At 40.8% G+C, this 14,573-nt stretch overlaps 1 protein-coding gene across 1 annotated transcript; it reads left to right on the top strand.

Moving 5' to 3' along the window:
- The first annotated feature begins 924 nt into the window (after nucleotides 1-924).
- LOC123723230 (gamma-tubulin complex component 3 homolog) lies at nucleotides 925-12,717 on the top strand. The gene is made up of 18 exons (XM_045685814.1): nucleotides 925-1,099; nucleotides 5,770-5,936; nucleotides 6,019-6,132; nucleotides 6,299-6,434; nucleotides 6,698-6,880; nucleotides 6,963-7,045; nucleotides 7,144-7,261; nucleotides 7,385-7,516; nucleotides 7,596-7,686; nucleotides 7,794-7,948; nucleotides 8,029-8,224; nucleotides 8,397-8,536; nucleotides 10,533-10,739; nucleotides 10,814-11,031; nucleotides 11,177-11,318; nucleotides 11,394-11,508; nucleotides 12,241-12,415; nucleotides 12,593-12,717. Exons 1-18 carry the CDS (start codon nucleotides 1,030-1,032, stop codon nucleotides 12,623-12,625), a joined length of 2,475 nt encoding a protein of 824 aa, XP_045541770.1. The 5' UTR covers nucleotides 925-1,029; the 3' UTR covers nucleotides 12,626-12,717.
- The last annotated feature ends 1,856 nt before the right edge of the window (nucleotides 12,718-14,573 follow it).

The raw sequence follows: 14,573 nt of genomic DNA on the forward strand, positions 1-14,573 counted from the left end.
TATTCGATCGTTGTTGGAGGAAGAAAGTTCAGACTCTTATTATGATGATGAATTTGATAGCGAACTTGAAGATGGTAGTCCAGCCCAAGAAGAAACACGTAATTTTGAAGATGAAATTCAGTCTTCGGACTGAGACAATGATTCTCAATCAGAGTCAGAAGATTATGATATAGGCACAAATAGGTGGCCTATGGTAATATTTTACAGTTTGATGAACGTGGCAGGAATAAATTCGTTTGTTTTATATCTTTTGAATAATACTAACAAGAAGATTAGACGCAGAATGTTTTTGGAAACACTGTCTTACGACTTGCTAAATCCTCACCTCAGGCGACGAACTCTCACTCTTTCTCTGCCAAGGACACTGAGGTTGAGGCTCAATGAAATATGCAAATTAGATGGCCCTGAATCTGCAGCTGCATCTAACAATAATAAAATTGGTTGATGTGGATATTGCGAATCAAAAAAAAAAAAAGAAAAACACGATACAACTGCGCTGCTTGTACCAAGTATTTTTGTTTAGAACATGCTGTTATGGTATGTTCTGACTGCTTTGAAAACTGTAATATGTAATTAATTTTATTTTACATTGATCTCAAAATATGTGATTTTTAAGAATTAAAAGGTATTTTATGTTTGTTTTTAGAATATAGAGTTTTATGTTTGTTTTTCAAGACTATAAGAAAAAAAGTTACTTTTTTAAGGTTGTTATGGAAAGACTGATAGTCTTACAGTATTAAATAGTTTATGCTAACAATTGATATTTTTTGTTTTATTACATCCTATAGTTCCTGTAAAATAAAAAAAATATAAACAGTTTTATAGAAAAATAACCAGATAATAGGAGTCAAAGTTACGGTCTGTCACACCGTGCGCGGGTATAGGTGTTAAAACATTTGGCGCGGGTATAGGAAGGTTAAATGGTTTAAATTAGACAATTGGTCGGTGTAGTATTTGTCTTATTGTACTAAATTTAATGTTTGAATGCTTCTAAGGCAATGAATAGATTTAGTTATATAAATATCAACGATGGATTCAATTTCAAGTAATTTAACAATTCTTCTGAGACAATTGTGCGAAGAATTGTCACCCGCACCAGGTTTGATTCTTTTTTCAAATATTTCTAAAATAGTTAAAATTTTCTTTATTTTTGGTGCAAGTTTATTCATATTTATGAACATTATAAGCGATTATTTTAAAGACTTCGTATATAAAAGAGGCTTAGTATAATTTTACTAGATTGTTTGCAATATATTATTTTTGAAAACGTATTTAAGTTCGTAAGCACGTTAGCTTACAGTACAGCTGTTATTTGATTTCAGTCGTAATTGGTTACTGATAGACTACCTTTTTAACCACCATTTCTATAAACATAATAATTACAATATAATATGACGAGTAAATTATTATTCAAAATAATTGTAATATTTACAATGAAACACGAGTGCGCAGTCCAAGATGTTTATTGCCAACTGGCGTACAAAATTATCGCATCCAATAAGGTACTTTACATACAGTTGTTCTCAAGCTACCTACATTACACTCCTCTACACTAATTAAGAACTATCTTAAAACTATCTTACAACAATATGACAACATACTTAAACCCTAAGAAACTATTAACTAAGAATTACAAAACATAACATAATAAGAGTCTTAACTTAAATAGAATAAAATACAACAGTCTTAATTACTTAGGCTTAACTAATCGGCACTGCCTAATAGGGCGAACTCTAAGTGCGGCAGCCGCGGACACATGTCCTGACCCGCCCGGTGAAGCCGGAGCGGGCTGCGGCTGCGACGCCGGCGGCTCGGCCACGCGCGGTGCCCTCTCTCCCGTCGGCCCCTCCGACTCGTCCTCCTCCGACCCCGCGCCCTCGGGGTCTGATCCTTGAGCGTTCGCACTGTCTAGCTGTTCACCCAACACAGACGGGGCAGACGCGAGCGATTGCCTGCTCTCGCTCGGTCTCCTACGCAACTGATCGATATGTCTGTGCACCACCCCACCGTCGGATCCTCTTACCCTAAAGTTACTGCTTCCAAGAACCTCTACTACCTGCCCCGGAATCCATTTCTCCCCTTTCAGGTACTGCCTGTACCAAACCGTATCAGACTTGTCGAATGTCCGGTTGGCCCCGCCGGCCGCCTCCTGCTGACGTTGTTGTGCGCAACGCACTTTGCCCTCCCGATCCGGTCTAATTACATCGAGGCGGGTACGTATCGGTCTGCCGAGTAAAAGCATCGCCGGGCTCTCGCCAGTCGTACAATGTTCCACGTTACGGTAGTAAAGTAAAAATGACCACAGAGCCCTGTTTATGTCCCGCTTCTCTTGCAGCGCCTTTTTAATTATCCTCTTAAGCGTTTTAACCGCGTTTTCGGCTAACCCGTTCGACGATGGGTGATAAGGTGGAGTGAAAATGTGTTGTATGCCGTAATACTGGTTAAAATATTCGAACTCCTTCGAAGCGAACTGCGTACCGTTATCAGTGACGATCTGCTTCGGTATACCGAACCGGCTGAATAATTCATTTAAACGATCAATTAAATAGCTCGCCGAAACCCCCGTCATGTGGAAAACTTCGATCCACTTGGACATCGCGTCCACTACCACCAAAAATGTTTTCCCCCCGATTGGGCCCAAGAAATCTAAATGGAGGCGGGTCCAGGGGCGCGATGGCCAGGGCCACATGCGCGGTGTCTGCCGTGGCGGCGCGTCCGCCTGCGCCGCGCACGCCTCGCACTCCCGGCACGCGCGCTCCACCGCTTCGTCGATGCCCGCCCACCATACATAGCTGCGGCCGAGCGCCTTGGATTTTACTATGCCCATGTGGGGTTCGTGAATAATTTTTAAAATTTTACTTTTACATTTTTCGGGCACCACTAACCGGTGTCCCCACATAACACATCCTAACTCCTCGTACAACTCATTTCGCCTATTCCAATACGGTTTCATATTTGTTAACTCGCAATGTGCAGGCCAACCGTCCCGTATGTATAGCAATACTTTAGCCAGTATTGGATCCCGTATCGTCTCGTTTTTTATTTCATTATAGTCTAAACATAAAGAATCTTGAATACAATGTAAGTACGTTTGCTCAGGCGGTGTCGGCTCGCTTTGTTTACAGTCGATCGGCAACCGCGACAGACCGTCCGCGCTATTTTCATCAGTTCGCACATATTCAATGTCGAACGAGTAAGCCGACAGAATAATCGCCCAGCGCTGCATACGACTAGCTACCATAGCAGGGATACCCGTGTTCGGACCGAAAATAGATACCAAGGGCTTGTGGTCTGTCCGCAACGTGAAATGTCGGCCGTATAAATATTGATGAAATTTATTTACGCAAAAAATTATAGCCAACGCCTCGCGATGTATCTGTGAATAGTTCTTTTCGGCATCGGTCAGCGTCCGCGACGCATACGCTACCGGGCGCTCGCCGCCGCTGCCGGCGTCGATCTGCGTCAGCACGCCGCCGATGCCCCGCCCACTCGCGTCGCACGTTACTACTAATGGCTTCTTGGAATCATAATGGGCTAGGGTGTCCACGCTACTAAGTATTTTTTTAATTTTAATAAACGCATTTTCACATTCCGCAGACCAATACCACTCTTTATCTTTCTTTAACAACTCATATAACGGAACCAACCTGCTACTCATATTCTTTATAAATTTCCCATAAAAGTTCAAAATTCCTAAAAATGACCTAAGTTCCGAAACATTACTTGGCCTAGGTAGTTTTGCAATAGCTTCGATTTTAGATGGGTCCGTTTTGATCCCGTCTTTACTGATTACGTAACCCAAGTATCGAATTTCGTTAACTAGGAAAACACATTTGCTAGATTTTAACTTGAGACCCGAATTATGTAGTCTGCTAAAGACTTCTTGTAATGCCTCCAAATGCTCGCTAATTGTTTTACCGCCTATGATCACGTCGTCTAAAAATATCTCCACATTTGGAATTCCCCTTAACAGATTGCACATTATACGCTGAAAAATTCCCGGACTGGACGCCAAGCCGTAAACGAGCCTATTATACCTATATAGCCCCCTGTGCGTATTGATAACGGTGTATTTTTTTGTGTCGTCTAGTTCAATCTGATTGTAAGCCTGCGACAAATCGATCTTGGAAAAGAAGCAAGCCCCGCTTAACCTAACCATTAAATCCTCGATCCGCGGCAAGGGGTAGCGATCGATCTGCAAAACCGGATTTAACGTTGCCTTGTAGTCAGCGCAAACCCTCAAGGATCCGTCCGCTTTATTTACCGGTACTAGAGGAGAGGCCCAGTCGGAGCAGTCGACGGGCTCGATGACGCCGTCGCGCAGCATGCGATCCAGCTCGGCGTCGACGCGCTCGCGCAGCGCGTACGGCAGTGGCCGCGCACGGTGGAATACCGGCGTTGCCCCCTCCCGCACGCGCAGCGTCGCCTGGCCACCCGTAAAGCGACCGAGTCCGCCACTGAATAATTCCTTATACCTAGAACATAATTTATTTAACTCAGTAGACCATGTTATTTTCCCATTATTAACGTCTATCTTATGACAAACACTCAACATTGGAACTCTTATATTTAACTCGGTGAGCCACTGTCGACCGAGTAATGATGTATTACCACCAGTGATAATAAATAATTCCAACCTTTTTTTGTGGTCACCATATCGGACCATTGGTTTGATTAAACCTAACGGCTTTATTTTTGAGCCGTCATAAAAATTTAAAATTAATGCACTGCTTTGTATACGATGATGCTTGAAGTATAGGTTGTATGTGTCAGCACTTATACACGATACGGCCGAGCCAGTATCCACTTCCATATTAATAGTGACCGCGTCAACTACGACGGGAAGACTCACCGGTCTGTAATCGTTGAGGCAGAGGTGGTGGAAGTTCTCCTCCAGGCTCTCCTCGCCGAGGTCTTCTGCTCCCGCGTAATTCAGCTCGGCACGGTCGCCGGCCCGCCGTCCGCCGGAGCCACGTCCGCCGCGCTCGGGACACGCGCGCCGTAAATGACCCTTCCGCCTGCACCAGCTGCACATATAATTACGGAACCGACATACTGCATACCGGTGATCCGACGACCCGCAGCCTGTACAAACTGCATACCGGCCTACGTCCCTCTCGCCTGCGGCCGCACCGCCACGCCACCTCTCCGCACCTACTGACCCGCTCTGTCCGCTCTGTCCGCCACGCAAACCAGGTGCGCCGTCCCGCGCTCCCTTGCCTCTTAATACCCTAGGAAGAACACCACGCTCACCGCCATGACTTATCGCATTCACTGCTTGTATTGCTTGACTGCCACCGTCCAGAGGCTTCTCAACTGCCGCCGAATCCCGCTCTGCCGCTTCCAACGTGCTTGCTATTTTAACTGCTTTCGTATAGGTCAAAGAGTCGTCTTCGGCGAATAGGCGCTGCCGTATGACATCACTGCGGAGGCCACACACAAATTGATCGCGCAGATTCTCGTTGAGGTTGCTTCCAAAAACACAGTACCGCGATAATTTCTTGACGTAAACGTAACGTAAAAACGTAAACAAGTGTAAACACCGTGCAACACCCTAAACGACTGCACAACGCACAAATATCACACCCGCACGTCTTTCGTTTTATCCTCGTCGCCACTGTAATATTTACAATGAAACACGAGTGCGCAGTCCAAGATGTTTATTGCCAACTGGCGTACAAAATTATCGCATCCAATAAGGTACTTTACATACAGTTGTTCTCAAGCTACCTACATTACAATAATATATTCAAAATAAATATGTTATAGATGCTGCTTATGAATTAGCACTCTCTTATTTGACCTCAACAAATGATAAAGGAAGAACAGTCCAAGATGAGAGGTTGTTGTGTCAGAAAATATACAATCGTCTTGCAAGCATCTCTGCACAAGATGCAGATAAATTCACCGAGTCTTATGCAAAGCTCAAAAACTCTGTAAGCAAAATTATAACATTTTTTTCTTTAATTACCCTCAGAAAAATGGTCCTCATTTTCATGGTTTTGAATTACTTTTTAGCTTATTTTGAAGCAGCGAGTATCAATTTTGTCACTCCTAATGTCTCTCTCAGACACTTCTCATCAAAACGAATCTACTCAACAACTGTTTCCTGTGCCTAATCTTGCTGTAGCTGTAAGTATTATTCTATATGCTATAGTTGTGCTTTGTGCACTTATTTGAATATTTCTAGAGGACTAGTAAATTTTCATCTTTTGTAGTTCAGTTTTCACAGATTTTCTAAGTACTGCAATATTTTTGTTAAAAGAAATTTCAACAACCTGTTTATTTCATATTTTAGAACATCTGTAGTGGATCAAGTAATAGTAAAAGTACAATTGGATCGGTCAGTTGGAGCAGTAATGTGTTGAAACAAGGATCAAACCAAAGCCTTCCTGAAGACTACAGTAATGCCGCAATTGTATTGCAGTCTAATGGTAATGAATAAATCCATACTAGAAAATTATTTGAAAAACATTTTAGTATTGGAAAATAAATAAATCTGTTGAGGGATCTCATAAGTGCTATAACTGTAACTCTTTTCATCCGGTTGATTAATTTCCTGATCTAAACTAATATTAAACAAAATTACTTGTTTTTGTATATGACAAATAAACTGAAAAACGACTGAATCAATTTTAAAAGTTCTTTTGCGAGTTTATATTTTTTATAAATATAGAATATAAATATTTTTGTACAGCACGACCAAATGAGCGCGCCTGTGTCCGTGACGCTCTGTTAGCTGCGACGGGCGTGCGAACGCGCAGTGCAGTCGGGGTGTCTCGACCAGTACAAATGTTGTATTCTCGCATTGCACAGTTAGGATTTCTCCATGACCGTCTTAAAGAATTCATTGATCCTTCTTCTGGATTAATGCCTCAGGGTAATAATAACAATTAACTTATTTATAATTCGAGTTTCCATTTTTTATGTTATATTTGTTGATTACTAATGTCTGTTTTCAGGTTTAATGGGCGAAGGATTAGTTTCATCTATACGAGATGAACTTACAGAATACTATCGTAGCATTGCGTTGTTACAATCGCAGGTTAATTATATGTTATTGCCTGAAAAATATTTGTTAAATATTATTGTGTGTATACAATAAAATAAGATGTACACACAGTAATATTATTATGCAAACAGGTATGTGAAGGTGAAGGCGGTGGTGGTACTTTGCGTCGCGTGTGCGTGTGGGTACAGGAGCCCTTGCATCGACTCACCTGGTTAGCTAACATGGTTCATACCGCTCATCACAAGAAAGGTAAATTGTATTAAAAAGATCCGATACTTATTATTGTTTTTTTTTTTAATTCATCCAATTTAAACATACATTAGTTTTGGTTCCTCAAGCTGGATAAACTTCTAGACCGTGAAATATTTAAAGGTGGTGAATTAGCATCGTGTATTCATCGGTTTGTGGGTCATGGAGACGAGCGCGTTGCGACTCTTGCAAGACGTCTTTTAACTGCACTGACATATCCACTTTTGCTCATGCTCACAAGATGGCTACTTCACGGTATATACGAATATATATTTTTATTTCTTATTGCGCGTAAACTATACTCTTACCTAAATACTTGAATTTGATATTTTAGGGGAAATCGAAGATAATTTTAACGAATTCTTTATCGAGAGCAGGAATGGCGTACCGATAGACGGAATGTGGCATGATAAATATAGAGTAAGGTAATTAAAAGTGAACGTATTATTGCACTCGGTTGGATTATATTTTCTTGACTAGAAATGTTTGTGATACTTTGTAAGGAGTAAAAGTGGTTTATTATTGAGTTCAGAGAGTGGATGGTGCCGTCGTTCATGGCGCGCGAGCAGGCGGCGCAGATCCTGGCGACGGGCAAGAGCGTGGTGTTCATGCGCGAGGCGTGCGCCGACGAGCTGGGGCCCAGCGACCACGCCCACCATCTGCAAGCGCTGCTCAAACAGCACAATGGTATACATTACACATTCTATTCTAACTTATTTATACTTGTTTTTCTGTTAGCAGTGTTACATATTATAGATAACTTGTAGGTATGGGTACGGAGGGTGCGTGGTGGGAAGCGGAGGGGCTGCGCGCGGGCGTGGCGGCGGCGCACGCGGCGGCATCTCGGCGTCTGCTCAGCGCGCTCATCTCGCACCATCACTTGCTGGACCACCTCGCCGCGCATCGCCGCTACCTGCTGCTGGCGCAGGGCGACTTCGTGCACCATCTCATGACCCTACTGCAGTAAGTTTTTTTTTTTGCATCTATCTTTGCGAACTGTACCTTGTTCACTGAAAGTATGATCAAAGAAATCTGCACAAGGTATTCGTATCTTTTTTTGGGTCGCAAATGTTGGTAGTTTTGTTGAAGGTTTTCTCGGTAATGGTAAAGGATCACAATCGTTTTGTTATGTCAGGGAGGAGTTAAACAAGCCAGCGAGCTCACTGTATGTACACAACCTGACGTGCACGCTAGAGGCCGCCGTGCGCGCCACTAATGCACAGTTCGAGCCGCCGCACGTCCTCTCGCGTCTCCATGTCCATTTGTATCCTAATTGTATGTATAACAAAACTATTACGCTACATACACTAATATAGCGTACGTTGTGCTTTTATGTCATTCGATAAATGACGAAACTTCATTTCTAATGTTTTATATCTTGAGAGTAGAGCATGTAATATTAGGATTAGATTAGTGATGCAACGGAAGTGTCTTACCGGAACCAGAAACGGAAACAGATGTCAAAAATAAATTTTAGCAGAAACGGAAACGGAAGCGGAAACAGAAGTGTAAATAATAAAAAAAAACATATTTACAAATTTTTTTTTTGGTAAGAACAGTTTGTATTCGTTTTTAATTTATTAAGGCATTGGATATCGGTGTCCTTCAGCCTTCAATATATGTATTTTACTGTGCTGCAATAAGTTAAAATACGTTTTTTTTTTTTTATTTATTTTCAGGAAACAAAATTACACTATTTACAAATTAATGTTCGCCAAACCACTCGTGTTGATAAACGACAAATATATTTCTTTATTAATACATTCACTGCTGACCACTCGGATCCGAGTGGGCAGAGCTATTAGTAGCGGCGCCTCCCCCTCGGACCCGAGCGAGGGGCCCGTTTACTTTGTAGTAGCCAGTAAGCCGCCGGCGTTTGAAGCGAGTCCATGTTGCTTTGTGTGGCCACTCTGGCAATATAGTCAACTAACTAAAAACAGTATTAGTTTCATTCTTACAGTGTTGTAGTGATTAGTACCACGTTCGTACGGAGGCGAACATACAAATATCTTGTATCACATGAAGCTAAGGCTGAATTTAATGTTATGTATGTATATTTTTTAAATATATATATATATATATATATATATATATATATATATATATATATATATATATATATATTTAAAATATATATATATATATATATATATATATACACACGTACATACACATACAGGACATATATATATATATATAATATATGACGTGTGTATACGTTTATGTTTATGTGTGTGGGTGTGTATGAAATTTTACAAGATCTTGAACCGAGAAGATAAAAGCTGGTTTTGATTAGTATCCTTACATGTTTTACTCAATATTCTGGAATTTGATGAAAAACTTGACTTTGTCAAAATCTTGTAACATATTAGTACACAGGAATGCAATCGTGGAACAAATATCTACATATTAGTAAACTAAACCATTGCCATCCCTAGCGCTCAAAATGATGATCCCTAGCGCTCAAATACAAAAAACATTATTAATTTATCTATATGTTCAAACACTCCCAGATATACTAAATAAAAATTCAGCATAAAAAGTTTTGGCTCCCAGCTGTTACCTTATTTTTTATTTTGTAAACAGTGAATGTGTTAAGTATCAAAAACACCAAATCTAGATTAGAAATAGATATAATTATTAGGCACTTGACTTGGTTCGAATCCCGCTATGTACCAATGTGTATTTCGATTTAGATATTTACATTTTTCCGACGTTCCTACGGTGAAGGAAAACATAGTGATGCTGCCTGCACATATGTATCTGAGAAAAAATTTAATGATATGTGTGAAGTCAACCCGCTCTGGGCCAGCGTGGTTGACTATGGCCTAGTCACCCCTAATTTGGGGTAGGCTCCGAGCCCCTCAGTGGGGATGTAGAGTGAGCTAATGATAATAATGATGATGATATATTACATGATTATCACTTATTCAAAAGTACATTTAATAACTCGTATGTATGAAATAGTCACATTTTGCCAGTTGTCAAATTTTATATGGACAACAACTAGACAGTTTACTCCAGCAAGAGAAACTGATTGTTTCAAACAGCAGCAGAAAATATTACGCGCTTAAATTCACGAAAAAGTACGTAAACAAACAAATGCGACAAGTGCCGAAAGGCCGCGCACGGACTGCGCGATCTCTCAGCCGTCATAAAGTTGCGGAAACAGAAGCAGAAACGGATGTTGAAAAGCACGCGGAACTTCCGCATTTGCGGAAACGGAAACAGACATCCGTTGCATCACTAATTAGGATGTTATCACTGTAAGGCGACGGTCGCGAGGACAGCGGGAGGGATGTGTTCGCGCTGCAGTACCGCGTGGACGGGCCGCTGGGTACGCTGTTCCCGGCGACGTGTGCGGCGCGATACAGGGCGCTGTTCGCGCAGCTGTGGCGCGTCAAGCGCATCGAGCACGCGCTGCACCGCGCCTGGCGCGACCACATCATACTGCACAAGCGACTCAAGTACATGCCCGGTCAGTGCACCCACCGCACACATCTACACGGAGCCTGCAATCTGACATACACGTTAACTGTATAATGAACGCAGAGGTGTGGGGTCTAATGCGTCGGGTGTCGTGCCTCCGTGCGGAGGCGCTGCGGCTGTGTGGCGCGCTGCAGGAGGCGAGCTGCGTGGGCGCGGAGCCCGCGTGGGCGGAGCTGCTGGCCGCCGCTGCGAGCGGACACCACCTCGACTCGCTGCTACATCTGCACCACAACGCACTCGAAAGGCACTCCATACACGCCATGATACACCACACCACACAGGTACTACACCGTCAAACACACACCGGCCCTTTTCACATACTGTCAGTGTTAGTTAGAGTAGCAGAGTGGAGATGCGTCTATAAAACCCGGGTTGCTGTATCACTACATCTTTGATAAGTTATAAGTTATTATATTAATACAATAGGAGCTGCAGTCATACCTGGGCAACGTGTTGAACGAGACGCTGGCGCTTCGCAGCTTCGAAACGACGCTGCACGCCGGCATCCGCGCAGAACTCGACCGCCGCGACCGCATCGAACAACTCAAGGCGGAGAAACTCTCGAGAGGTAAATGAGAATTAATAAAATCTGTATCGTTAGGCCCAAAAGCAAAAAGTAAATAACGTAATATTAATTTTTTAGGAAAATATGCATTTACTGCAGCGGATGAAGTGCGAGGCAAAGAAAAAAGGAAAATATTTCTGCAGTTCCTGGCAAACAGAAAAGCCGATTTAAATGTTTGGACACGAACATACAGGTAAAACTGAAAATATCAAGATAAAAGAAATGCTAAAAAAATTTTCAAAGAAACAATTACAGGTTTAAAAACTCACATAAAATTATATTATAACGAAAAATTTATTGTAAGGAGAAAACGTTCTTATTCTTTAATATATACATATAATGTAATAAAGCATAAACACACACTTCTCTGTAACGCAGGATGTCAACAATCACAGCATATTTTTTTAATAATTGTTTCTTTTTAATAAAAATCCCTACACTTACGACACGCCTTAGGCCAGTGTTTCACATTTGGATTTAGAAGGGGGCAATTCGGAGATTTAAAAACTTAAGACTACATCCTTACAATGATAGCCAGTGCTAAAAAGTACATAAAAACGTTTTAGAGACAAAAATCTGTTGCATTTAAACTATTTATATGTGTTTTCGTGTTTAAAAAATTTATATGAAATTGATCATCTAGTCAGCCAAAAGTAGTATTTAATTATTTCTCTAACATTGTAAATTTAGGCCTCGAGAGAAGTTTATTTCTAAACAAAATTTATAAGAGGCAATAGTCCTGTTCATCCTGAAAAATGGGACATGGATCCAAAAAGGTTGGGAAACACTGCCTTAGGCCATATTTTTTCACGCTATTATCCTAAGGGGTTATTTAAATTGGACCTTAATTACCTGTTTTGTAAGAAATAGACAAAAACTACAATCCAATAGCAGTACACTGGCAGATAATTATATTTATTTTCAGGGGTCATGTGACGACTTTGATTCTGAAGTTAGCATTGCATGCAGAAATATCTCTACAAACGTTGGCATTCAGACTCGACTATAGCGATTTTTACAAACGCGGTGACGCCAAGTTGCACGAACCACTCACATACCAACACATACGGCTCAGCGAGATTGGACTTAACTTAGCCAAGGTGAATATTATATTACAATTATACTTTTGTAAGAACCAAGAACAAAACAAACAATTTGTTTAGTTTAATGTCTATAACACTCAAAAATCATCTCTTGTTATTCAATTCAATATTGAACAGTCTAATGGTATCCCAATGTCTAATTTGCTTGATTATAATAAATTATATTTGGTCCAGAGCAAACTTATGAGACGTCCTACGAAGAAGTGACAAGATGCTTTTACGGAGACAACTACGAGTATATGTACACCGTGGTTGGGCTTCGTATGTGTTCGGACCAATTAACTCGAATAATGAACAATCTCACAAAAACTAATAATTTTGTTAACTGTGAACCAAATGTTTGTATTGTTAATGAGACTATGTATGTTACTCATTTCTGTAATAAAATTCTTTTTAATATATTCATGTCTTTACTTTTTTTACAAATACAAGTGTGAAGTTGATGGGACTTACACTACCAAATTCATTATAAGTTGCCGAAAGCTCCCTTTCCGATACTATTCCCCTTGTTAGTTCTACAAGTTGGCGACGTATCTTTGGGTCTAGCACGAATATTTGCAACAAGCGCCTTCATAACGTCATCGTCAATGACGTGCTTCGCCCTCTGTAAGAGAAGGTCGGGGTACAATATAGACTGTGAAAGTGATTTATAGAAATTTGACAAATTTAAAGGTGCATCAAAAAATAAATGCATCAGCAACTATTTTTTTTATTGGATCTACATATGGTCATGGTGGTAATGGCTAATCCTTACTATAATATAGTCGCAAAAATCACGAAACTTGTCTGTTCCGATTCCTACGTCAACTTAAGCAAATTGAATTTTTGAAATGCAAACTTCAATTTATAGAGTGCCTATAAAAATCGAAGACCTCGTAATTTTACGGCAAAATTTTATTAAAAAAAACTTAAAAAAATAATCGTTGCCATGTTTGCTGCATTGACATTGTTGATTGTCGTTGAGATGTCTAAGTATTTTATTGTAATCTTGGCGTAATTTTTGAATTTGTAATAATTTGATGTAATAAATCCTTTATATGAATATGCCGAAAGTATTTATAGCCGTGGGTAAAAAATACATAAAAGAAATTAACATTGAATGAGTCTAAAATACTAGATTTGATTTGTTCAACATGTTGCAATATCCATGAAGATTGTGGCGCCTCGATAACAGCAGCGTTCGGAACCGTACGATAATTATCGTACACATACGATAATTTTGTGCCTACATACGATGTACGATAGCATATTATTATGTCCTTCCGCCGTTATTCGAGGCCTTGTAAACAATATTGAGATGACATAGTCTGTCTTCCGGCCGCCATTTTAGTCGTTGTAGTCCTCTTTACCGCTGAAATATGTTTTACCGCCTTCCGCCAAGTTCACCAGGTGCCGAACCTTGGAGTTCGTTTCATTGGCGTCTTGACTTTCGTGCCGCGAAGACTACTAACGCTGCTAGCGTTCGTGTATATTTTCTAATTAAAGTTTTAAATAAGTCTTAGAAGTTGTAGTCCCGTTTTGATAGTCGTTCTTTTCAAGAAAGGAACTATGTCTGAAAGTGAAGAAAATGTGGGCCAGGCGTCTTCGTCCTCAACTACAAGCATCGACGAAGATCTGCGAAGGAGCCGTAAGAGGAAAGCGCCGCGCAGAGAGGGAAGAAAACACAAAAAGAGTAAGGTATTAGAACACCTTGCCGAACAAGTAAGTCAAATACAAAATTATTTATCATGCGGGGCGTTCCCTTCACGTAACTGGTACTCGTACGACCTACAGCAACAACCGCCAGTAGTTACGAACATCGATGACCCGTCTCTCGGTCAAGACATGTTTCAAAGTCAATCCATTACCGAGGCTCCTGCCGAGTCGCCCCTCGAATTCGAATTTAATTTAACGACTAACGTAAAAGAGTCTTCGATTCCTAAAACATCTATAGACCATTTAGAACTTTTAAATTCATTACAACATTTTAAATCGGAAAATTGGAATAATGTGCGGTACTCCGAAATACAGAAATCTTACATCTCTCGTCCAGGGTTCATTGAACTGGAAGTAAATGACGAGATTAAACAATTTGACAAAGTAAACTCATTAGCGGGAACAGATAGGTCATTCGGTGCGATTACTCATGCGATAATTATGCAAAGTGATGCTCTAA

The sequence above is a fragment of the Papilio machaon genome, chromosome W (assembly GCF_912999745.1).
Source record: "Papilio machaon chromosome W, ilPapMach1.1, whole genome shotgun sequence".
NCBI lineage: Eukaryota > Metazoa > Arthropoda > Insecta > Lepidoptera > Papilionidae > Papilio > Papilio machaon.

Bases quoted from the DNA above. Each gene is read 5' to 3' on its own strand.
- LOC123723230 (XM_045685814.1), top strand. From the start codon at position 1,030: ATGGATTCAATTTCAAGTAATTTAACAATTCTTCTGAGACAATTGTGC. The intron at 6,881-6,962 runs GTAATAATAACA...GTCTGTTTTCAG, and splicing joins TTCTGGATTAATGCCTCAGG to GTTTAATGGGCGAAGGATTA. The intron at 7,687-7,793 runs GTAATTAAAAGT...TATTGAGTTCAG, and splicing joins CATGATAAATATAGAGTAAG to AGAGTGGATGGTGCCGTCGT.